The 20,541-nt window shown below is 50.4% G+C and overlaps 8 protein-coding genes across 11 annotated transcripts in view; 2 read left to right on the top strand and 6 right to left on the bottom strand.

Moving 5' to 3' along the window:
- The window catches only part of H257_13133 (hypothetical protein), a gene marked incomplete at both ends in the record, with an annotated part of 5,095 nt that extends 491 nt beyond the window's left edge, over positions 1 to 4,604 (bottom strand). Inside the window, one exon of the mRNA XM_009840589.1 lies at positions 9 to 4,604. Coding sequence (XP_009838891.1) covers positions 9 to 4,604 — 4,596 coding nt within the window. The remainder of the gene's footprint in view (positions 1 to 8) is intronic.
- A 1,159-nt stretch (positions 4,605 to 5,763) lies between these two features.
- Positions 5,764 to 7,843, bottom strand: H257_13132 (T-complex protein 1, delta subunit). The gene is made up of 5 exons (XM_009840588.1): positions 7,679 to 7,843; positions 7,051 to 7,616; positions 6,572 to 7,003; positions 6,311 to 6,487; positions 5,764 to 6,265 (listed from the first exon to the last, which is right to left on the bottom strand). The coding sequence occupies exons 1-5, from the start codon at positions 7,788 to 7,790 to the stop codon at positions 5,939 to 5,941; spliced, it is 1,614 nt and encodes a 537-aa protein (XP_009838890.1). The 5' UTR covers positions 7,791 to 7,843; the 3' UTR covers positions 5,764 to 5,938.
- A 342-nt stretch (positions 7,844 to 8,185) lies between these two features.
- On the bottom strand, positions 8,186 to 8,988 carry H257_13131 (hypothetical protein). The gene is made up of 2 exons (XM_009840587.1): positions 8,882 to 8,988; positions 8,186 to 8,822 (listed from the first exon to the last, which is right to left on the bottom strand). The coding sequence occupies exons 1-2, from the start codon at positions 8,964 to 8,966 to the stop codon at positions 8,233 to 8,235; spliced, it is 675 nt and encodes a 224-aa protein (XP_009838889.1). The 5' UTR covers positions 8,967 to 8,988; the 3' UTR covers positions 8,186 to 8,232.
- Positions 8,989 to 9,419: 431 nt separating this feature from the next.
- On the top strand, positions 9,420 to 10,340 carry H257_13130 (hypothetical protein; the record flags this gene model as incomplete). The annotated part of the gene is made up of 2 exons (XM_009840586.1): positions 9,420 to 9,810; positions 9,850 to 10,340. The coding sequence occupies 2 exons, from the start codon at positions 9,420 to 9,422 to the stop codon at positions 10,338 to 10,340; spliced, it is 882 nt and encodes a 293-aa protein (XP_009838888.1).
- Positions 10,341 to 11,131: 791 nt separating this feature from the next.
- Positions 11,132 to 14,796, bottom strand: H257_13129 (hypothetical protein). Of its 3 annotated transcripts, XM_009840584.1 has the most exons (9): positions 14,664 to 14,796; positions 13,671 to 14,600; positions 13,474 to 13,610; positions 13,303 to 13,424; positions 13,000 to 13,145; positions 12,278 to 12,394; positions 12,053 to 12,172; positions 11,609 to 11,701; positions 11,132 to 11,492 (listed from the first exon to the last, which is right to left on the bottom strand). In XM_009840584.1, exons 1-9 carry the CDS (start codon positions 14,754 to 14,756, stop codon positions 11,271 to 11,273), a joined length of 1,980 nt encoding a protein of 659 aa, XP_009838886.1. In that variant the 5' UTR covers positions 14,757 to 14,796; the 3' UTR covers positions 11,132 to 11,270. The 3 variants fall into 3 exon arrangements, with proteins under 3 accessions (XP_009838886.1, XP_009838887.1, XP_009838885.1); XM_009840585.1 differs by lacking the exons at positions 11,132 to 11,492; positions 11,609 to 11,701 and having other exon boundaries at positions 11,933 to 12,172; XM_009840583.1 differs by lacking the exons at positions 11,132 to 11,492; positions 11,609 to 11,701; positions 12,053 to 12,172 and having other exon boundaries at positions 12,215 to 12,394.
- A 167-nt stretch (positions 14,797 to 14,963) lies between these two features.
- On the bottom strand, positions 14,964 to 16,473 carry H257_13128. Of its 2 annotated transcripts, XM_009840582.1 has the most exons (7): positions 16,202 to 16,473; positions 15,996 to 16,156; positions 15,832 to 15,928; positions 15,559 to 15,764; positions 15,404 to 15,507; positions 15,231 to 15,352; positions 14,964 to 15,187 (listed from the first exon to the last, which is right to left on the bottom strand). In XM_009840582.1, the coding sequence occupies exons 1-7, from the start codon at positions 16,458 to 16,460 to the stop codon at positions 15,066 to 15,068; spliced, it is 1,071 nt and encodes a 356-aa protein (XP_009838884.1). In that variant the 5' UTR covers positions 16,461 to 16,473; the 3' UTR covers positions 14,964 to 15,065. The 2 variants fall into 2 exon arrangements, with proteins under 2 accessions (XP_009838884.1, XP_009838883.1); XM_009840581.1 differs by having other exon boundaries at positions 15,231 to 15,507.
- Positions 16,474 to 18,121: 1,648 nt separating this feature from the next.
- On the bottom strand, positions 18,122 to 18,550 carry H257_13127 (hypothetical protein; the record flags this gene model as incomplete). The annotated part of the gene is made up of 2 exons (XM_009840580.1): positions 18,122 to 18,314; positions 18,345 to 18,550. The coding sequence occupies 2 exons, from the start codon at positions 18,548 to 18,550 to the stop codon at positions 18,122 to 18,124; spliced, it is 399 nt and encodes a 132-aa protein (XP_009838882.1).
- A 1,136-nt stretch (positions 18,551 to 19,686) lies between these two features.
- On the top strand, positions 19,687 to 20,325 carry H257_13126 (hypothetical protein; the record flags this gene model as incomplete). Its single annotated transcript, XM_009840579.1, has 1 exon — positions 19,687 to 20,325. One exon carries the CDS (start codon positions 19,687 to 19,689, stop codon positions 20,323 to 20,325), a length of 639 nt encoding a protein of 212 aa, XP_009838881.1.
- Positions 20,326 to 20,541: the final 216 nt, after the last annotated feature.

The raw sequence follows: 20,541 nt of genomic DNA, 5'->3' as shown, positions 1-20,541 counted from the left end.
GTCGTCACAGGAGCTGTCGACGTCGTCACAGGAGCCGTCGACGTCGTCACAGTAGTCGTCGTGGTGGATGTTGTTTGGTACGTTGGGGTAGGCGTCAGACTAGGCAAGCTCGAAGGTAGCGTCGATGCAAAGCAAACGTAGTCCAGTGCAAACCCTGAATTTCCCTTCGAGCTGTCGGTGGTTAGTACCACGGACGAATTCGCGGCCAAGTTGGAAATACTCGGCAGGGATGACCCTGTGTACCGCGCCACCCCTGGGAAAGTCACAAAGTCGTAGCCACTTTCAAGGTCGAACGTGGAAAACGACACGTTAACCAGCACCAACGAACTTGAAGGACATGTCAGGACCCACGTCAGATTCAAATTGTTGCCGTAGACAATGGGGCTAAGAAACGCGTAGTCGATGCGGCCCGTAAATGTCATGGCAGTGCCGACGGAGGGGGCTAGCGTCGGAATGGGTGTAGTAGTTGCCCCAGAACACACATAGTCCAATGTAAACCCCGCTCGTCCTGCCGAGCCATCCGTGACGAAAACAATGACGGTACCCGCGCTGACGGTAGCGGTCGGAGGCAGAAGGTTTCCTGTGAATCGCCCTGCTCCAGGAACTGTCAAGTAGTCGTAGCCAATCTCAAGGTCGAACGTGGTGAACGTCACGGTGACCAAGCTGCTGGCATTGGAAGGACACGAAAGGATCCAGTTCAAGTTCAAGTTGTCACCGTACACGTTCGGGTACACAAACGAGTAGTCGATGCGACGGCCCCCACTGGGAGATGGCGCGTTCGGGGCCATTGTCGGCACGAGAGCCTCTGGAGCAACGGCCGCCGTGCACGTGTAATTCAGTGTAAACCCTATTCCCCCTATCGATCCGTCCGAGGTTAACCACACGGTCGAGTTGGCGTCCACGTTAAAGGGGCTGGGAAGGACGTTGCCTGTGAAGTTGTAACCACTGAATCTCAAGTAGTCGAACCCGTTTTCGAGGCCGAGTTTTGTGAGGATGACGATCACGTGTGACGCGAGGGGTGGACAGGCAAGGACCCAAGACTTGTTCAAGTTGGGTCCGTATGTATTTGGAGGCTCGACCGAGAAATCGATAACGGCACTGGTGACGTTGATGATCACCGACGCAGGAGCAGAGGGGGAAGCAGGTTGTGTGGTGGTCGTGGTAGTGGTATTGGCAGCTGTGGTGAGTCGATCGGCAAGGCAGTCGTACACCAAGGCGAATCCGGTGCGGCCCACGGACGCGTCGGATGTAAACACCACGGACGCATTGCCCGACGTCACGACGACCGGTGGAAGGACGGTTCCCGTGAATCGCCCGCCGCCGAACCCACCAATTGTGACAAAGTCAAAGTTGTTTTCCACGTCCAGCTTGGAAAAGACGACAGTCGCCACCGGCGTGTTACTAGGACACGTGAGCGTCCAGTTGCGATTCACGTTGTTGGCGTATACGGACGGGGGCTCAAACGAGTAGTCGATGGCGCGGTCGGCCGTACTGTTGGTCTGGTTGCTTGGGGATGTCGAGTTGTTGGTCGTCATCACTGGGTCCAACCAGGCGCCGGTGTGGCACGTGTAATCGAGAATAAACCCGCTTCGACCAACCGATCCATCGCTCGTGAATGCCATCATGGAATTCGCAGCCACGACAAACGGAGCCGGCGACGTGTTGCCCGTGATGGTCGCTGCAACCGGACTTCCAATCCTGATCACGTCAAAGTTGGTTTCAAGATCCACGAGCGCAAACGTCACCGACACCAGCGTCTCCTCCGTCGACGAGCACACAAGCTGCCACGTCACGTTCAGGTTGTTCGCGTACGTCAACGGTGCCGCAAACGAGTAGTCGATGCGGACGGTGCCGTTTTGAACCGTCGTGTTCGATCCAACGACGCCAGCATGGGTCGCATCGTCGACGATCGGCGGCACCACGATGGAAAAGCACTCGTAGTCGAGCACGAACCCGCTGCCGCCTATCGACCTGTCGGAGGTAAAGTATACTTGCGCATCGGCACCCAAAATGACATTGCCCAAGGGCACGACGTTGCCCGTATATCGATTGGATGTGCCTCCAAGGAACACAAAGTCAAAGTTGGTTTCCACGTCCAACTGGACAAACGTGACGTTCACAGAGGTTTCGTTGGACGGACATACGAACGGCCAGTGCAATTGCACGCTGTTGTCGTACACGGCAGGACTCGTGAACGAATAGTCGATGCGACCATTCCTCGACGACGGTGCTGGTGTTGTTAGTGGAAAGGTGGATAAGCACACGTAGTTCAACACAAACCCGGTCCGTCCTTGCGAGCCGTCGGATGTAAACCGGACTTCTGCATTGGCGGGGACGGTGATGGGCTCGGTCGGTAGGAGCCTACCCGTGAAGTTCCAACCAAAGCCGCCTGTGATTCGTACAAAGTCGTACGTGTCTTCCAAGTCCAACTTGGCGAACGTGACGTTGACGAGTAGAGATTCGGATGGACACGTGAAATTCCAACGTACGTCCTTGTTGTCCTCGTACGTCAAGGGATCGACAAAGGAATAGTCGATCGTCCCACGGGCTGCAACGGTAGGCGTAGGGGGCGCCGTCGTCGTCGTGGTTGTGGGTGCTACGGTGGTGGTCGTAGTAGGGGAGAGAGTTGTGGTCGTAGGGGAAGGAGTTGTGTCTTGGAAAATGCATGTATATTCGAGTACAAACCCACTTTGTCCTTGCGTGCTGTCGGAAGTAAAGTGCACTTTGGCGTCAACGTTCACTATAATAGGCCCCGGGGGAATCGCGTTCCCAGTGAACTTGCCCCCATCCAGTGAGATTTCCACAAAATCATAGTTTCGCTCGAGGTCAAATTGAGTGAACGTCACGCTTACGAAGGATGCGGAGGACGAACATTCGAACGACCAAAACACGTTTGCATTCGGGGGGTACGTGTCTGGAGCGACAAACGAGTAGTCGATGCGGTCGCCGCCTGAGGAAGGAGAGTTCGTGACTGGGGACAAGGTGGTTGTGGTTGCAACCGAGGGGGGAACGGTGGTGGTAGTTGTAATAGGTGGAGCCAATGTGGTCGTGGTCGTGACAGGGATCGGGGCACTGGGAAACGTTGCCCAACACCCGCTGATGATACTCTTTTCCCAGAAAAACAACACCTTGTCCACGTAGTCAGATCCGCAAATATTGACGTTGATCTTGGCCACGGTGCCCACAAACACATCGTACTCAAACACGTGGGGGATGTTGCACACCCCGCCTTTTACCAAAGATGTTGAGTCGAGTGCGGCGGTCGACAAGGCGGGAAGGGGCAATGCGGCGCTTGTGGTCACCTTCATACTGGCGCGGATGTACATTTCCAAGGCTGCCGACGCCACTACTGACGCCGACTTGGAGAAAAACCACAACGACACCGAGGCCGTCGCGTTGGCCGAGATGACGGGTCGAAGGCCCACTTGGCCGTTGACCTTGAGCCAGTCTGGCCATGTCGTGTCGGACGTGGTTGTGATCTGGCGCTTCGAGAAGGGCCCCCCCAGGAACGACATGCCAAACGTAAACGCGTCGATTCGGGCATCGTACACGTACACGTACTCGGACGACGTGGACGCTTGCAGGTCAATCACAAACTCAACCCCCAGTTCGGATGAAAATTCGAGCGACCCAAACGAAGTGCCGATCGAGAACCCCACGGGACGCCCCGTGCCGATGAGCGGAAGTGTGATGCGCTTTTTGCACATATCGGGGGCGTTCAACACAAACGCGAGGCGGACGTGGCCCGTCACGGTCACTTCCATTTTGAGCAAATCCGTGATGGAGAAGCTCGAGTCGATCGAGGCCACGTTGAACCCGACATAGCAATCACGACATTTTATGATGCACCCGTCGCTAGAGTAGATGGGCATTTCATGCACAATTGATTGGTACTTGGAACTGGCCACGTTCCAAGCCATGTCCAGCAAATCGTTGGTTTTGGTCTGCATCCAATTCAGCTCCCGCCGGCGCGACATCGCCGGCGCAATCGTCGTCGTTGCCATCGCCGCCTGCTTGTCGGCCGTGTCCTCAACGAGGTTTTTGAACGCCCGTGTGACCACACGAAACTCTTGGTTGGCGAAGATGTCTGACCCCGCCACTTGCTCTGTGGTGAGGTGCAGATCGCAGGATGTCGATGGTGCTGGCTCCATCTCGACTATGTCCACCGAGAGCACGCGAACTCCGAGGGCGTAGTCGGCCTGGCCGTCGCACTTGAGGCCCTTGTGGATGAGCACTTGGCCTGGACCGAATGGCAACGTGGCGCACTGGTTTAGCTTCAATCGAAGCGAGTGGTCCGTGCATTTGACCACCGCCTCAAACGCTGCGTTCTCGTCCAGCGGCACCACGCCGTCGTTGTACGTGTAGTTGACGTAGATGTACGTTTCGGGCTTGCCCCCCGCGTCCTCCACCACCACGTGCGCTTCAAGAGACGGCGGCAAATTCATGAGCGTGCCCTCAGCTTGCAGCAAGCTCGGTACGACTGTCAAAAGCGTGTCGTCGGTGACTTGGGCGATGGCTTCGTCCAGTCTTGAAAACAAGTCCACTGCGTACGTTCTGGACGCAGCTGATGCAATCAACAGTGCGACCCATGGTCGGAAGTACATTTTGGAAACGCTACGCGGACACCTGAGTAAAAACTAGAGTGCAAGACAATGGCGCGACTAGTTTTCCATTTCAGTCTGTCGGGTACGAGTTTAACTTTGGTTGCAGCTGCGGTTTCCACTCCCCAAATTAACACACCGGTAACCGCTTTCACGACCACTAATAATCCCCCACTCCCACAGCTCATCAAAGCCACGATGTCTTCACTGTGTAAGTGCAACCCGCTTTGTTGGTCGTTTTCTCGTACGCGTTGCTCAATAATAGTACTAGACCACGTGGTAGTACAGTACTACCGGTAGTACAAAACACGAAAACACGACGGCGGTCTGGTCGTGTAATTTTAAGTTTGGATATCTGGGCAACCATGTTCAATAAAACAAATCCCAAAATAGCTACGTATTCCTGTGTCTACTAGTAATCCGTCTACATGAAAAGCCTAATTAGAATGAATTTAGGTTAGTTTTGACTGTTTTGAGGTTCTGAGAATTCTTTCACAACTTCTTTTAGAATTCCTAAAATTTGTGGTTGGTAATTAGTGTGGACCAATTTCATGCCATATTGTTGGGTGTTTGGGGTGTATGCCACGATGCCCAATTGCTCTGGTAGTCATAGAAAGCCATCAAGTGTGGTGTAATAACCCTTGCACATGATGTGTGTCTGCACTATTATTGACTACTGCTTAAATCAATGCCAAAGTGTGATGTGACTTTTCATCACAAATGAAAAAGTCACATCACACTCTGCATTGATTTAAGCGGTAGTCAATAATAATTCTCACATTGCCAATAACCTTACAAATTCTCACATTGCCAATAACGTTACTCAAAATTGGTGCGGTCCGCACTAATATTAGCTTCCCATGTTACCAGAGATCAACATGACCTCTAGTAAGGTCGCCACAGTGTTGGCATGGCCTGAATGGGTTAACTTGTCCTGGAAAGGTGTCGACAAAGGTTTAGGATCTATTTTATTATACTACTTCTATTATGAGGATACAAACTACAAGTATGTATTTAAATTACCGTTGCTTACAAAAGCTAAGATAAAAAGTAAAAAAATATGATACGCTGCAAAATATGTGAAAAGCACAATACATAATAACCGTTGGAGATGCTCTTTAATGAGTGTGCGGATTGAAATATACTACCGTAGTAGTGGGGTCTGGACTAATACATGTGCCGTAGGTCTGGTGCGGTTGGCATTACAGTAATTACTGTCATTTGCGATCGAGATAAACTTATCTCTTTTACACTGTGGTAGCCACAGTGTCACACAAACCCATGCGACTTAGTGTCATCTCCTTCACCTGCTTATACCCCCACCTACGTACGCTGCTCTAACGCACCATGACAATGTCGTCAATCTTGAGGATCATGCGCACGCATTCAGCCGCCAGACTGATCTCGCTCGTGTTGACCAGCAGCGGCTGCAGCACGTTCAGGTCGTACATGTTGCTGATACCGCCTTTCCGGACGTTGATGCCCGCGGCCTTGTCGCCCGCCGCGTGCTTGGCGCGGAGTTCTGTGACGATGCCGATCGGGTGCAGCCCCGCGTTCTCCGCCAGTGTGTACGGGATCACTTCCAGCGCATCGGCAAACGCTTGTAAGCAGTACGCCGCCGTGCCTTCCAGCGTGCGGCCATACTCGGCCAACTGCAGCGCCACCTATAATGTCCATGATGACCCACCAAGTCTGCCACAATTGCCAACCTCGATCTCAGGGGCCCCGCCGCCGCAAATGAGGAAGCGCTTCTTCACCAACGACCGGACCACACACAGCGCATCATGCAGCGAGCGCTCGGCCTCTTCCAGCACCAATTTGTTGGATCCGCGCACCAAGATGGACATGGTCTTGCCTGGCTTGACCACTTCCGTGATCTTGACCACCTAGAAAAGAGTCAAAACTCTGTCTCAGAGTTGGCCTGCTAGTCGTTCGACCCACATTGCAGCACAATGTATATATATATATACCTTGTGGCCTCCCAGCGATTCTTCCTGTACGAGGCCGGCCGTGCCAAGCTTGTCGGGTGTGAGAGACTCGATGTGCGCGACGGGGAGGCAGCCGAGCGTCGTGCTGATGTACTCAATGTCGTTGCGCTCAATATCAGTGATCACGTGGATACCCATCTTGGCCAAAAAGTGCAAACTCAAGTCGTTGGTCGCGTCGCGCAAGATGGACTTTTGGATCAGCAGTACGTTGACGCCAGCCTTCTTGACTTGCTTGCACAGGTTCAAAATGTACTTGCGCTCTTCGCGGAGGATGCGATCCATCGCCGAGTAGTCGTTGATTACAACGTTGTTCTCCATGTCCGTCTTGGGCGCCGACAAGCAAAACTGGATCAATGCGATCTTGGCGTTTTCAATCATCGTGGGCATGTCCACGCCGCTCGTCTTTTCAAAGCCCTGCGTGCCAACGGGTTAGATGGATGGATGGGAATGGTAGGGCGTACCTTGGAGAAGACCAACCCGTTGATCAGTTGCGAGTCGTCGATGGTGCCGCCGAGCTGCTTGACCACCTTCACGTCACGGAGGTCGACGTTCGTGGCGGTGGCAATGTCGATCACGTTCAACACGGCATCCACGGCGATGGGAGATAAGCGGTCCGAGTACTCGGAGATGACCTTGGACGACAGCGACGTCGTCACGCACTGAATGAGTTCGTTGCGGTTGGCCAAGTCCACCGGGCGGGACATCGCCGTGAGAATCTGTTCCGCCTTGATGGAGGCGATCCCGAATGCTTCCGAGATGTGCGTGGGGTGGATGCCCTTCTCCAACAAGTCTTCGCATGCAGACAAGAGCGCCCCCGCAATCACACACACGCTGGTGGTGCCGTCGCCGGCCTCAATGTCCTGCGACTTGGACAAGTCCACAAGCATCTTGGCCGTGGGGTGGTACACTTGCATTTGGGTCAAGATCGTCGCGCCGTCGTTGGAGATGATCACTTCGCCATTGCCTTGTTGGATCATCTTGTCCATGCCGCGGGGTCCCAAACTCGTGCGGATGGCGTTTGCGATGGCTACACATCGAACACTCCATGAGTCATGGCATCCACACATCATGCCAAGCGGACATGCCTACCTTTCGCCGCGATGATGTTGGAGATGCGCACATCCTTTTCCTTTGCCTTGCCGCGCAAGGTTTCCCCCTTTCTAGCGGGTGGTGCTGCTTTCTGGATTGCGGAGGGAGCCATGACGGTCGGTGCTGTCGGTCGACGTTGTGGGATCTCAAGTTTCTGTGGAAGAAGCGCAAGCTGTGAACGGCCATACAATATAAACTCACGATAGTGGATTTACCTCTTTTTATTGTTAAATTTAATTTAAACTTCTTGTTCATATGCATTGACCCTTTTTATAATATTTTTCAGGTTTCAAACGGCATGTATTATATATTGCCACACCTTTGATGGAAACCATGGAGCATACCGGTATGCAGAAAAGGCCACCGCTGCCGCCGCTGCATCACCACGCATGCGATAGGTCTACCTTGATGCACCAGAGTTGGTGAATGAACCAAGTTTGAGGTGGTCCAAGTGAACCAAGTGAACAGCGACCTTCTCCTCTGAATTCCTCCATAGAAGCCTCAAATGCCACCCATGCATGCAACCAAGCTTGTTGTCATATTAGGAACCGCTCCTACTCGTCCAAAGTAAGACTCCAATGCTCGGTATAGTTGAGAAATCGCGGCGTGAACGTCTTGGTCTCGTGGTGGAAGTCCAAGACGTTGATGCACGTGTTGTCTTGCGTGATGGTCTCGACTTTGGTCATGTCGCCGTACAGCAGCGACGACAACAGGAGTTTGTTGAATCGACCATGGCACACGAGCGCAACATGCTTCGCCTGGGGAGTGAGGAGCCCCAAGAGGGCTTCTCGTCCCCGCTTCTCCACTTGCACGGGGGACTCGCCATCCGGCCACGCCGCATGCAAATCTCCTTCAACCCACGCATTGACTGTCGACTTCCACAGGTCGTACAAGTCGTCTAGCTTGATGCCTTCACAGGTGCCAAAGTACATTTCTTCCAGTCCATCCACTACGACCGGTTCGAGGTTGTGATGTGCCCCGATCGCGGCGGCGGTCGACTTGGCGCGCACGAGGAAACTGCAATACAGACCTTCCAAAGGTACATCTTGAAGCGCCAGCCCTAGCTTCTTGGCCTGCGACTCGCCATGCTTGTTCAGCGTGCTGTCGATACCGCGGCCTTGGAACCGAAGCGCCACATTGTAGTCTAACAGCGAAGAGCACAGTCATACCACACGAGCACTAGCCATCGGCGACAAGTCATACCTGTCTCGCCATGTCGGCATAGATACACGCGGGTGTAACCCAGGTCCAAAGGAAACGTTGTCTGGACTTCCTTGATCGTCGTCATAGTGGCGCGGCCAATACGAAATGACGAAATCAGCAATGGCAACTACGATCTTGAGGGTGTTTATCCGGTATATCCCACGAGTTTCTCCCATGCGAGAAATCAGCATCGCATGTTATTGTGAGGTGAAAATGGAAAACAATCATCCTAACGGTACCAAAGCATATCGACTACAGAGCTTAGCCCTATCGCTTGTCATGTTGCGGCATTCTCTGTAGGTGTCTTGAAGGTTTACTTAATTAATGGTCGTCCTGCACTACTGGTCTATTTGGATTAACATCAGAGGTGACACTGGGCAACTTCATTCCTCGATTCGCTGAAAAAGATTTACTATCAGCAAATAGAATAATATTTGATTTATGTCGGTGGTTGATTGGCTAACAAATTGACCGAAGAATCATGGGCAATGGGAAATACTACTGTCCTTGTTGGGAAATATACTATCCCCACAACGACATGGCAGCAACGACAAGTACTATCCTTCAGGCCATCCTGTTTGTGTCGCCGCAGTTCTACTGCTATCCGTGGAAGCCTCTGCTAAACGCTGCGATCGGAGACACTTATGACGTAGCTCTAAAGCACTTCCTGGTCAACCACAAAACCGCACCGAACCTCGTGCTGCATTGCGTGTGCATGGTGGTGCAATTGCTCGGCAACTTTTGCTTTCTTCAAACGGTGGACGACATCTTGTTTCCATCCCGTCCCCGCCCTTTGTCCATTCTCACAGCTGTGACATGGATTGTCTACTTGCTTCGACGCGCTCCTTCGGCTCCATGGTGGGTCCAACTCGCGTCGGCGTCCAGCATTGCCGCGGCGGCAGCTGTGGCGCCGTCTCTTGTACCTCACGGTGAATTCGTTTCCCTCGTACTCCTTGCGACATTCCTAGGTGTCCTTCTGCTTGTGCATGTCATTGGCTTCCACAAGAGCTTGCATGCCGTCGCCTCGGTTCTCTCGACGCTTGCGCTCGTCGGTTTCCACGTGTTGTGGTCCGCCCTGCCTCACGACCTTGCCTCCATCTCCGACCACACCGTGCACATCAACTGTGTGTTTCTCGGTCTCATGCTGTTGATCTCGTTGGTCAAGAACCCCCTCGTGCCCTCCGTCGCCTACGGCTACCTCGTCGGACACGCACTAGCCGCCATCACTGGCCAGGCGTGGCTCTTCTTCTTCAGTTTTGGCTTCTTCGGCTCGGTTTTGCAGTCCGTGTCCCATCTGGTCACTAAAGAAGTGCCGACGATGGTGGCATTGCAGACCGTCGCGTCTCCCGCGGACAAGGTGCGCTACGAGTACGCCCACGTCACGTTCTTTCCGCACTTGGTCTTCCACGGCCTCGTGTTTTCATCCGATCTCGTAAACAAGTCCTCTAAAACAACATAAAATTAATCAATCATGCTTCTCCTACTGTCATAGGATTGTGAATTCGCTATAAACCTCCGCGTGGTTTGGATACTCACTATTGCGTCAAGCTGGAAGTTCTGATTGGCTGAATATACTGTAAGAGGAGCCAATCAAATCCACTCAAAATTGGATTAGCGTCGATTCGATTCAACGGGGTCTGGAAATCTGTACCGAGCCTGAAGTATTGTGGACAATACTTCAGGACAGGATTTTTGTGTGCCAAACATGGCTGGCATGCACATTTTAAGCTGTGTTTTCCACCCAAATTCGCCAAGTGTCGATTGGTGAATAAACCGCCAGACCTTCGAAATCAAATATTAAATCATGTTGAAGAGGGACAGTAATTCGTTTAAGCCAATCATAAGGCAACCTGTCATTCATTTTAGCCAATCATACTGCTTTGCGCAATTTGGCGACTCGGAGGAGATAGAACACATACAATACAAATTCAAGCAATAATATCGTAGTAGAGCTCCCCTGTCATGTCCTCGTTAGTTTAGATGCACCTTGAATAACGATCTAGTGATATGATTCTTCAAGTATCAGTTCCATTGTTAGCTGTAAGCCTGAAAGCATGACTTGTTATTGTCATTTTACCCCAAATTTCAACTATTGTGCTGATTCGCCAAATCTATAGATCGATTCGTTGTACCGACTGTTGTATGTAAACATTATCGAGTGTCACACTAATTTCCATTCACACACGAATTCGATGTGGAATTGGTTTCAAAGAGTGGATTTGATTGGCTACTTGATTCGTGTGTTGTGGGTTTTGATTGGTCAATCGATTGTCTGACTGCTCATTCGAATATTGACCACCCAAACTCTCCCATTTTGAATCGACTTGACAATACAAAGCAACGACAACGCATCGTACAGTATGTACGTGCAGGAGGGGACGGGTTACAGTTATGGATGGTGCACGACCGTGCCAGTTCCTCCATAGACGTCCTTGTTGGCCGAAGCAATCTCCAACACTCGACAATCGATCACCACTTCCGCCTCCAAGTACGCATCGCACGCATTGAGCTCCTTGTCCACGTCACCGCCGGCGCCAAAACTCCCCGGCCAAAACGAACTCGCGGCCGTCGCTTCGTGGATCAACCCCGCCGCTTTGTACGCGGCAGCAATCTACCCACACCCGATCGAAACTCCATTTTAAAACACACAAAATATACTATTCATCGCAATGCAAATATAAAAAAAAAGCCAAACTCACTCGCAAGCAGTAGGGGGGGGGGTTGTACCAGTTCAGAGCAAAAAAAGCCAGACAGGTCGGCGTTGGTTTCGGTGGGGCGAATCAACTTGTTTAGTGACATGTTGTATGGCTTTCCTTCAACCTATAACAAGTCATTTTCTATGGTATATCTTTATAATCCTCACAAGCTTATTGACAAATATATTGCCGTGGGTTTATATTCTAAACTGGAGTGGCGACAGGGAGAATGAATCGATTTGCACAACCAAATAAATGTACACACTAGAATCAACTGAAGGGCGTTAGCCAATCCGAATGCAGGAAATACCATCAACAACCATCAAATTAGTGTGTGACTTCAATTAGTGTGATATAAATCACCACAGAGACGCCCTTTTTACATACGGAATTCATTACAAAGAATCTATCGATAATAGGTTTGGCAAAGAATCAGCACAAAACTCCAAATTTTGGGTAAAAGGACACCATATACCAGAGCCACAAACGCGTGCATGCGACGGTGAAACGTGTCACGGGACACTGGCGGCATGCGCAGTTTTCGCAGCGCAATGTAGTTGATAAAGCACGAATTGTACGCGAGGATACGCGGCACCTAATGATGCATGCATCGTTCAATTCAACCGCACGTTGATTTTACAGAAATATTGTATTACATATATATATATACAAATATATATAGAGTATAGAGAGATCGGACCAGTGGAAGCAGTGTCACGCCATCGCCCGTGGCTTCCAGGAGCAAAAATTTGGGTAGGGCGTTCGACGCAGGAGCTTGCACTACCATCCCCACGTGATCCCACTCGGCGCCAGTCATCTACACAGGGGGACGTTCGTTGACTCGATGACGCTGCAATGGTGGATACGATACTATGTATTCCTGTATTATTATATATTGGGTACAAAAAGTCCCAATTCTAATATCGATTCGTAACCCCAAATCTCGCCGCGAAATTTCATTGGCTATTCCAATACCGCAGAAAGCACGACGTAAAACGAAAAAAACAATGTAACCACCAATCCGACACGAGATAATTTCATATTTGGACCAATGGGAGCGATTCGTGATCGGTTTGGGCGATTGGGCCGGAAATTCATACCAAATTAATATTGTTGTGTAAATTATTCTAACAGTAAACTGGAGCGACATGGAGACTGAATGAATTGACACAAATACGTGTACACAAGAATCATCGGCAGAGGTAGGATTTAGCCAATCAGATTGCAGGAAATCACCATCAACAACGTCAAATTCGTGTGTGACTTCAATTAGTGTATGATACCAATCACCACAGGACACGTTTTTACACACAAAAGTCAGTACAAAGAAGATATCGATAGATTTGGCGATTCCGCACAAAAGTAGTCCAAACTTTGGGTAAAAGAAAGGCAATAATATATCTCGAAGACACATTTTGTTACCGTGCGCTGGACGCCACTCATGTGATTCTTGGACTGGAACAGTAAAACGTCGCCTGTTTCGACACATCGCTGCAAAATGCGCAGGTGCAGCACATCTCGAGGCACCCCACTGATCCATTCGTGTTCGAGTCGAGGTGACGACAGCGCTAGTCATGACGTACTATCAAAGCCATCGAAGAGTAGGTAGGGTAGATAGCATGGCCCCATGAAGTAGTACGCATTGCAGAATACTATGATTCATGTATAGAGTTCCCATCGAAATAGTCACAACGGCAATATCAAGTGTGTTGGTGCTTTCCTTACCACCAAGAAACGACAAGAACGCGACCGACTGCATCGCGTCGGGCCGACCACTCAGCTGCCGCAAGTACGTTTCCAAGCGCATTTGCCTGGCTTGGATGAATTTCGCGTCACTTGTGGGCAGCCTACGCCGCCCCCTCCATTCACGTTGAATATATTCAAAAGAGTTTCTACCATGTCTTTGGGGGCAGGGAAGGGAGATCGGTCGCGTGTAATTCTTGCGCAAGTTGGTCGCGAAGGAGGGAAAAGTCTCTGAACCGCCGTGTAATATGCCATTTCAAGTCGCCGTGGCACACTCTGATGCAAAAGACCTACACGACCATGTTCAAGCGTACTCAATCAACTTTGCTATCCACGGCATATCTCTTTACCGTGTACACGTGGTCGGATAGGTCTTGCACTCGCTTACTCGACGTCAAAGTTAGCTCAAACTCGGCATGGAGACACACGTCGGCGGCCACGACCAGCGTTAAATGCAGTTCCGGCAAGGTCGCGGCATCGCACGCCACCGTGCACTTGTGCGCACTTGTCGGCGGCGGTTGGTCGTGCCAGACATACCGTCGCCGCTTCTTGGCCACACATTCGTCCATGCGAGTGTCTTCTTGGCGGCGCCAAATTGTTTCGAGTGGCGATCCGTCGTCGCACGAGCACTCGTTCAAGTCACACCGACACAGCTGAAACACAGTATGGGACTCCAAGATCTCGGACGTGTCGAAGGACAAGGCGGTGGCGTAAGAGGCGTCGGACACGACGATATCGACCCATAAACGATCGCTTAATAAAACGTGCACGATCTTCATGTCGTTGTCGTGTGTGGGGCTCTTGTTCACCATGAACAACTTGACTTGGACTAGATCCTTGTCCTTGGCGGCGGTGCCCTTGCGAAACGTGAGCAAGTACGTGTCCTGCAGCACTTTAAGGTCCACAGATGAACTGTCGCTGTGGTCGGGGGCGGCAATGTCGTCGGGGAAACCCGTCCGCGCAAACGCGTACGCTTCGTTCATGGAGGTACCGTACGACGTGATCGAGGACGTTACCGTGAGGGGGATCTGCGAGTGACGTGGATATGACTCCCCTGATGACGATGCGTCGTCGTCGTCGGACGTTTCCTCGTCCGTGGTGTCGATGGACGCGGTGATGGCGTTCTCATGTCGTCCCCGAAGGTACATAAACACAACCTTTTTCACAAGACCTGTGGGCAGACAAGCGATCTTGCAATTTGTAGACTCGAGTCGAAGCACGCTATTGCAAGACGGAACGCGCACCACCAGCGACTTGAGCTTAAACAATTGCGGACAGGCCTGCACACACATGTCAAGATGAAGGAAGTCGTTCCACATAACATGACGCATACATGGACGTACATGTCGATCCGAGGGCAAGCGGTCGACGTGATGATGCTCTTCCCCAAAGCAGCTTCCTGTGTAGCATCGTAGCAGCCCACAGACGACCTGCATGTCCGAGTCGACGCGGGTCGTCAATCGAGAATTGTTGCGCTCTCTCTTTTTGAGTCTTGTCAATTCAACCGACCAATCACACGCCAGTTGCAATTTTAATGTCGCTCAGTTCATTTAATCTTATGTTACGTATGGTTCACGCAGTATTTTAAATAATTTCGTTGGCAAGTGCACTTTGCCCATGTATAAGTGAGGCGCATTTGATTGGTTGTTCCAGTCCTTCCAAAGATCGAAACGAGCCAATCAAATTCAAGACAACTATAGCCGCCGACCGCAGCATTTACGCGCAGCTGTCAATAATAATGGAGCTCAACATGGTTCCAGGAGTCCAGGGCGGGCCAAACACGATTCGCAGAATGCCGTCAGGTTCGGACTTGCCGCCACCAAACACCCCAATCGTTCGTCCAGTGTCACATGCGGCCATGTCACATCTACATGCCGGAATGAACTAGTATATAGCTATCCTCAAATTACCTGCTGCAGGTGGGCAGTTGTTGGCTCCACTGTAAGCCAACAGACACGGCACGTACTCCATGGCAAGGGACGGTACACTTCGACAGAGATCTCCAGCGAGCCACGGACTCAATTCCAGCAGTCTACTCATCGCATCAATCATAGAGATGTGTGCTATGGATGTAAAAGTGAACCTCGTAGGTGTGTCTGCGACTGCTACTTGGACGACATCTAGGAGTCGCTGCTTCCAAGGCGACTTGTCGGGCCAGTCAAGCAACGCTGCTTGTGCCACCACAGACTACCCCATTTTCACATCATCATATGATGATATATGATGAGGGGGACGTACCTTGCCCATGCTCCATGAGTCCCTGGAGGCCGCGCTGTCGTTAAAATACGCGGCTACTTGAGCCAAGTACGACGCCGACGACCTGTCGTGAGCTGCCTGGGCCAGAACTTGACGTTGAAAGCTAAGCGCCAGCGCCAGCATGTGGAGCGTCTCGGGGTGGGATCTCCATGCTGCATGAGAAGGAACCAGCAGTTCTCGGCTGCCCACTACGAGACCAAACTCCATGAACATTGATGTTGATTCAAGACACATGGAGGACGCATGCACACTTACGACGGACGGAGAGGGGGGGCTGAGATTGAGTGAGCATGTTGGCGATGCGCATTAATACAGACGTCGACCGCGTCAAGTTTAGTCTGGTGGTGATGTCCTAGCGTCGGTCCAATACAATGGTGATTGACGAGCACATAGTCGGATAAGCACTATGACGTTCGAACCGCAAAGAGTCGAGTGGATGAAGTCGTGGAGTTGGCGTCGCTAGAGACGTGCTGGGGAAGTTGGGGGTAATAACTCACGACACATTGCACGATCTCGGACCGAAGGGGATGGGTGACGAGGTACGGGCTGCACACGACGGCCCGCACAAACTCGTGAGGCGCTGCGATGACCAATAAGACATGTCAGCACATCATTTCATATATACCTTGCTCAAGCACAGACATGGTGAACTCGGCGGAGAAAGACAACGAGGGAACGCCATCGAAGCGAAAGGTGTTGTTCAAGTGCGACTTGGCAGCGTCGTCGAGGTGCTCCACAGCCTCCGAGATGAACTTCGCCCAGTCCCAAGCACGACGCATGGCGACAGAGTTCCATCCATGGAACTCTTGGGTTTGCGAGCTCTTCAAAATGCCCAGGAACTTCGTCACATGGATAGAAACTTCGTCAACATTGGGCGCTGCCATCGCGACATCCCGAACTCTTTTCATTTGAAATTGATTTACAAATTACATCCAATCACAGTGAATTGTCATTAAGGCCTTATCAGCCAATTAAATCACCTCATTATAACGCAACCAATGCCCTAGCTGTACGGATTCCGAACGATACCATTTTCACCTCTATTTCATTGCCATTACCATTTCTTTGGACTGTGAAGCATACCCAGACATATAATAATGGCATGGTCGAGCAATATGTCGTCGACTATTGACTGTACATCGATACCTTTAGATATACCTTGGGTGGTTTTATCCGGATGATTTTTATCTCCCTTCCACTCACAAGAAATAAGCAATCAGGTGCGTTTCAAAAACAATACTTTAAGTATTCCATTTTTTGGCAAAATGGTTTGTTGAATTCGGCCCCAAAATGGAGTTTTGAGCCTGAATATTGTAGTATTCCCGGTTACCAGACGCACGTAAGCAAAAACGCAAACATACTATAGTACTAGTAAGTTACTATAAGCGTATATGAGTTCGGAGTTTGCGCGGCAAAACCTCCATATTATGATAATGGCAACATGATGGAATGGCGCGCAGTGTTAAATTGACATGCCACCCAGCAAACCAAGACGGAGATACACTCCAGCAGAGCTGGAAGCTGCCGTGGTCGATGTCATCGATGGCATGCTTAGAACCGATGCTTCCGCTCTCTATAGAATCCCATACGAGACACTCATGTACAAGGTCCATCATCGCAAGAAAGACACCGAGATGCCTCTTCAGCGTCCCGGTCCATCTCTACCAACAACATGCGAAGCCGACCTCGTCGCATGGATTGCTACAATGCAGCAAAACGGCTTTCCAATGTATCGAGCTGGTATCATCGTGAAAGCCAACCAACTCATCCGACGCCTTGACCCAACGCGCTCGCTCACCGGTGGTTGGTACCGGCGGTTCATTGGCCGACATCCCAACCTGGTGAACCGGGTGGCCCAGGTAATTTCAAATGCTCGAAATGGCGTGGATATGTCGGGAGTGCAGCGACTCTACGAGTCTTTGGACATGATCATGGCGGAGCACAACCTCACGCCGGACTGCATGTTCAACATGGATGAGACCGCGTTCGAAACTCGCCGCAAGACGAAGAAGGTGCCCTGAAGGGGTCTCCAAACGTTTGGGCCAAGACGGTGGCCACAAACTTTCACCTCTCTGTTGTCGCATGTGGAAGTGCCGATGGAACTCTCGTGTCGCCACTGTTTTTGTTTCCGGGAGAAACACTGGAAAAAATCATGATGGGTTATTGCGATGTGCCAGGTGCTACTATTTCTACATCTCCCAAGGGATTTATGAATGAAGATTTGTTTTTGAATTGGTTGCGATTCTTTAGTGGTGCGGTTGACAAAGAAATTAAAAGACCAATTTTACTGATTTTTGATGGCTTGTCTTCTCATTTTTTGGATGAGATTGTTGCTTTGTGTAATGTACTGCAAGTTATCTTGTTGTCTTTGCCATCGAATGCGACGCATTTGTTTCAACCCTTTGATGTGAGTGTGTTTGGTTCATTTAAAACGGCAATTCGAAAAGCGATTTTTGGTGAAATGATACTCGACGGTAACAATATTTTGAAATATATACTTCAACATAACAATTTCATGATAGTTACTGGCGACTTGCACTCCATCTCAAAAACCGCCGCTCTGCGCATCGCATCCCACGCATGGACCTGCCACGTTTTGCCTGCGAATGTTGTCAGTGGATTCAGTACATCGGGGATTTTCCCCCTGTCCCTGGAGCAGATGACGCGCCGTTTCGAGCTTTTTAAGCACGGAGGTACCCCGTCGACTCACATCGAGGTCGAGTGGATCGAGCACCAAACTACGATACAGAGTGAGTTGCTACTCTTACCCTCCAAGGGAAAATGACGGACTGGACGAAAAAGGATTGATGTCGGTGGACGGGTCCTTACCCTCTCGCTGCTTGCCGAGGTTGACACCACCAAGGAAGAACAGATTGCCGCTGTCAAACAAAAGAAGTTGCTTCAAGCCAAGCGAGCGAAAAAGAAGGCCAAACGAGGACATGGTGGCGGTGTCGATGGCGCCGCCGACGGACATGATGGCGTGGCTGCACTGGACTTGATCGCATGTGGCCCTATCGGAGCTGAAGTTAGTGATGATGTTGGCCAGACTGTATTTGTGATCTAGATTGCCATAAGAGAGGAGTTTGGATGGTCTGTTTGGGTTGTACTTGGAAAGTTGGTGCTTTGGAAAGTTGGTTGCACCGCGGCTGGTCAAGTCGAAAGTGAAGGTTGGTTTCAAATTCCCTCTGATTAAACATAACCTTGTATAAAAGCATGTTTACCTGTTGAGACATTATACCCTAGACACAAAATTTCTATGCATAGAGCCATACATGCTTTAAGATAAAATTGCACAGCAAAGATTGGCACACGCAACTGTATAGATTTTGCATACAAAATCGAATATAGATATGCCATTTTAAGCGTGAAACACAATAATTTGGTACCCCAGAAATAGTGCGCTTTATCCTCGATATAATGCTCGATTCAGGGTACAAATCGGATCCCTCAGGCAAGAGAAATGTCGAATCTTGACAAGTGAAAAAATGTGGTACAGCATAGATTGGCATTTTACGTTACATTAAAGCTGCCTGGGAAAATATGTCGTCGTCAACGATTAAAAACGCGTTTGCGAAGGCGGATATCGGAGTCAACTTTTTGTCCAACATTGTAGGTAGTGATGACAACGTAGATGACGAAGCAGTCGAACTGAATGTACTTGCGCTGAACCATGGACTCGATACTAGTGATATGAATTGTTTTTTGCATTGTGATGACCGAAATTCCGATGAATACATTGCATCGATACTGTAACGGCCGAAATGATAATTTACACTACTTATTTGTGTTCTCAGCATGAAGTTTTGGACCAAAACGTGCGTAATGCGGAGTCCTCAATCTGCTAATTTCACAACCTCACACAACCAAAAATAACGTTTATAACTTTTGAGCTGGAGATTTGCATCTCAAAATTCAGTTTCCTTACGAATATGCTTGCTAAACACCTCTATTATTATCCATCTAACTTATGGACCACCAGCAGCACGAGCAGTCTTCAACATGTCATAGTTGGATCTTACTTCTGAGTGGCGAAAGCAACACCCAGTGGCGGAATAATAGTCTTTCCAACGGCATGCCACCAATCCCCACGAAGTCGTCTCATTCTTCAAAATGCCTCTCACTGTGTCCATCGTTCTTGGCTCCGTTCGCCCTGGCCGCCAAGGCCTTCGCGTGGCCAAATACCTCCAAGCCAAGTTGGATGCTGCTGGCTTCAATGTCCACTTGATCGACCCCCTCGAACTCAACTTGCCGTTGTTTGTCAACCGCTTCGCGTACCTCCCTGCCGAACTTAAGTCCGAAGCCCTCACGTCGCTACAAGCCAAGTTCGAAGCGTCGGATGCGTTCGTGGTCATCACCCCCGAATACAACCACACGTTCTCGCCAGTGATCAGCAACACGTTGAACTACTTTTACTCCGAATACGCCAACAAGATTGCGGGTATTGTCACGTACTCGGTCGGTGGTTTTGGCGGTGTCCGTGCGGCCGGCCCGCTGCGTCCCTTCTTTGGCGAATTGGGTTTCGCCACCATCCCCAAGGAACTCCCCTTCCCAGTAGTGCAAAACGTGCTCAACGAAGACGGCGCCCTCAGTGCTGACGCTGGCGCCAGTGGCGAAGCCATTGAAAGCGGCACCAAGCAATTCGTGAACGAATTGAAGTGGTATGCCGCAGCGTTGAAGACTGCTCGTGCTGGTGGTGGTCCTCAAAAAGTACTTCTAGTAACAATTATCTTGGTCGTCCGCCTGCCTTGATTTGTTTTTTCATGCCGGATGTATGCCACTAAGGTTTATACGTACGTGAAATCTACGAAGTAGTATGTCGGTTGTTTTGAGTGATTTGTCCTTAACGGTATGTCACAAAAGAGCGAATAATTGCTTTAAGTTTCACGTTGGAACTCAAGTACAAGATTTTCGTCGACCTCCCAAATGTGAATGCATTAACATCCATCCTAGCGGGCTAGTTAACAT

The sequence above is a fragment of the Aphanomyces astaci genome (assembly GCF_000520075.1).
Source record: "Aphanomyces astaci strain APO3 unplaced genomic scaffold supercont1.45, whole genome shotgun sequence".
Classification (NCBI taxonomy): Eukaryota; Oomycota; class Saprolegniomycetes; order Saprolegniales; family Verrucalvaceae; genus Aphanomyces; species Aphanomyces astaci.
Note: the sequence above shows the minus strand (reverse complement) of the source record. Positions and strands in the feature narration are given on the sequence as shown.

Bases quoted from the DNA above. Each gene is read 5' to 3' on its own strand.
- H257_13132 (XM_009840588.1), bottom strand. From the start codon at position 7,790: ATGGCTCCCTCCGCAATCCAGAAAGCAGCACCACCCGCTAGAAAGGGG. The intron at 6,488-6,571 runs GTATATATATAT...ACTCTTTTCTAG, and splicing joins AATCGCTGGGAGGCCACAAG to GTGGTCAAGATCACGGAAGT. The intron at 6,266-6,310 runs GTTGGCAATTGT...TGGACATTATAG, and splicing joins GCGGGGCCCCTGAGATCGAG to GTGGCGCTGCAGTTGGCCGA.
- H257_13131 (XM_009840587.1), bottom strand. From the start codon at position 8,966: ATGACGACGATCAAGGAAGTCCAGACAACGTTTCCTTTGGACCTGGGT. The intron at 8,823-8,881 runs GTATGACTTGTC...CTTCGCTGTTAG, and splicing joins ATGCCGACATGGCGAGACAG to ACTACAATGTGGCGCTTCGG.
- H257_13129 (XM_009840584.1), bottom strand. From the start codon at position 14,756: ATGCAGGTCGTCTGTGGGCTGCTACGATGCTACACAGGAAGCTGCTTT. The intron at 13,425-13,473 runs GTAGAAACTCTT...GGGGCGGCGTAG, and splicing joins TCCCTGCCCCCAAAGACATG to GCTGCCCACAAGTGACGCGA. The intron at 12,395-12,999 runs GTAACAAAATGT...CCCCCTGTGTAG, and splicing joins TGAGTGGCGTCCAGCGCACG to ATGACTGGCGCCGAGTGGGA.
- H257_13128 (XM_009840581.1), bottom strand. From the start codon at position 16,460: ATGGCAGCGCCCAATGTTGACGAAGTTTCTATCCATGTGACGAAGTTC. The intron at 15,929-15,995 runs GTTCGAACGTCA...GACCGACGCTAG, and splicing joins CATCCACTCGACTCTTTGCG to GACATCACCACCAGACTAAA. The intron at 15,508-15,558 runs GTACGTCCCCCT...AAAATGGGGTAG, and splicing joins ACTCATGGAGCATGGGCAAG to TCTGTGGTGGCACAAGCAGC.